We start from the raw sequence: 2,041 nt of genomic DNA on the forward strand, positions 1-2,041 counted from the left end.
GCTGCCTGGTCCCCCAATATTCCCAAATTATCTCGTGTCTTTTCTATTTCATTTGTGTTCGGCTCCTCTTCCAGACCCAAACCCTGAACCACGCAGGACGTGGAGGGAAACACTTACGACACTTCCTCTTTTTAGAGAACTGACTTCCAGTCTTACTTTTCAAGGGTCCCTTCTGCTCTTCTCTCATGGATAGATTTTATCCTTGGCCAAAAGCCTGAGGGACATCTGTATTGTTTCCCTTTTTCCATGTGGCCCAGTCCTGGCTTAGTCCCTATCATAAGCTCAGTGACCTGACTCCACCCTCAGACTCCCTTGCGGCTGACCTCTCCAGCCATGAATTGACCCATTCCTGGTGGAAACGTGCACGAGGCGATGACAAAGGTGACAATCCCAGGGTACAGCAGGCGGCTGAAAAAGAAATAGAATGACTGGTCTCCTGAATTTAGTCAACCCAATAGTGGATGCCACACTGAATTCTGGGAAGCTGAAGTTTTCTGTGGTCTCCTGTAGTCTCTGTTCTTTAAACAGAGTATCTCTCCACCAAAATACCATTTTTAAAGGGGAAACCACACCACTCACCTCCTTTATATAGTATCAGGGCTTCTGCATTTTATCACAAGGCACCGAAAGGCATTTAACACCTTCCACGTAGATTTAAAAAGAGGAACTCATGGAGAAACCAGAAAGTAAGTGGGAAGGACTGAGTAAGGGCAGTGACTCACTGCTTAGCAAGAAACTGGCTGAGGGCCTTGTGCTTTCGGACACCGAGCATGACTTGGCGATGCAAATACACAAATACAGCTCCCAGGAACCCACAGCAAATCCTGAGGGTGTAAATTATACAGAAATGAAGTCCCCATCCCTAAGACCTACCCATGGGGAACAAATACCAGGCATCTGCCTTCCCTTTCTACCCACCTCTCCCCAACAATTTATGCTTCTCCTATGTGTGCCCTACCTTCTCCCCAGCTTGGGTCCCTTCTAATCCTAAGATACACCCACCCCCATCTCACCACTCCCTGAGGAGGTGACCCCACTGACCCAATGACGGCAAAAGCTGGCAGCTCCTGCAGGTCAAAGGGGAAATCCATTCGGAAATTGGTTCTGAAGAGAGCAGTGATGGTATCTAAAGGATGGAAAGGCCAAGGATTATGGTGGGAGTGTCTCAAAAACCCACTGAGAGGGAACCAGAAGTCATCAGCTTTATGAATCAACCCCTTCTTCCTCCAAGCCCAACATCTACTCTTCTATTTAATTTCTTTTTTCTATGCACAAGCAGTACTCCATTATTCCTTGTCCTATATCCTTGGGTCTTGGTCCCACTTCCCAAATAAAGCCATTCATTCCTTTTCTGCACTGCCTCATGGAGCTTCCCTCCGTGCCCCATTACAAGCCTCCCTGTTCAGGTGCCTCCACCCCAGGGCCCCATTACCAGCATCCTTGTTCCACACGGCCAGCACACGGAAAACAAAGGCACTGAACGTGGCTGCAAAGAACCCTCGCCAGTAGTTGTGCACAGCAAAGTAGGTAGAAGTGACCTCAATGCTGAACAACACTCCTGTAGGGGCACGAATGTAGGGTCAGGTGCAGGCAAGTGTGAAAGGCTCTTTCCCACACTCCCACCCTGTGGACCTGTTGGGGTCTGTGCTTAATCCTTTTCTCTTGGAGTCCATGCTCTAAAAGCATATACCTAGTCATGGTAGCAGCATTGTGTAGGCCAGGGATGTGGTTCAGCAAGATTCAGAGAGGACAACAGATGAGGATCAGGTGGTCATGCTCTCTCCATCCCTTAGAAAGTAGGGTTGGGTGAGAGTCACGAAGTCAGATATCCACAAGGATTTAAGGGTCACTAAAAATTTTCTGCAGAAAAGTCATGAGAGAGAAGAAGGAAGAAAGAGAACAGAAGAGAATAGGATGGGTGGAATTTCAGAAAACTGAGTGAGGGAATGTGGAATCTGGGGCAGACAGAACTTTGCCAACCACCCTTCTGCCCCTGCTCCTCAAATCACACCAGGTTAAGGCAGCTGCCTTCTTTCCTTTT

General features: G+C 48.2%; 1 protein-coding gene across 1 annotated transcript in view; it reads right to left on the reverse strand.

Annotated features, from left to right (window-relative positions):
• CLCN1 (chloride voltage-gated channel 1) overlaps nt 1-2,041 on the reverse strand; it is a 28,986-nt gene that overhangs the window by 15,661 nt on the left and 11,284 nt on the right. Inside the window, exons 8-11 of the mRNA XM_006767977.2 lie at nt 1,433-1,558; nt 1,042-1,126; nt 723-824; nt 324-408 (exon numbers count right to left, since the gene is read on the reverse strand). Of these exons, the coding sequence (XP_006768040.1) occupies nt 324-408; nt 723-824; nt 1,042-1,126; nt 1,433-1,558 (398 nt within the window). The remainder of the gene's footprint in view (nt 1-323; nt 409-722; nt 825-1,041; nt 1,127-1,432; nt 1,559-2,041) is intronic.

Source organism: Myotis davidii, unplaced genomic scaffold (assembly GCF_000327345.1).
Source record: "Myotis davidii unplaced genomic scaffold, ASM32734v1 scaffold22, whole genome shotgun sequence".
Classification (NCBI taxonomy): Eukaryota; Metazoa; Chordata; class Mammalia; order Chiroptera; family Vespertilionidae; genus Myotis; species Myotis davidii.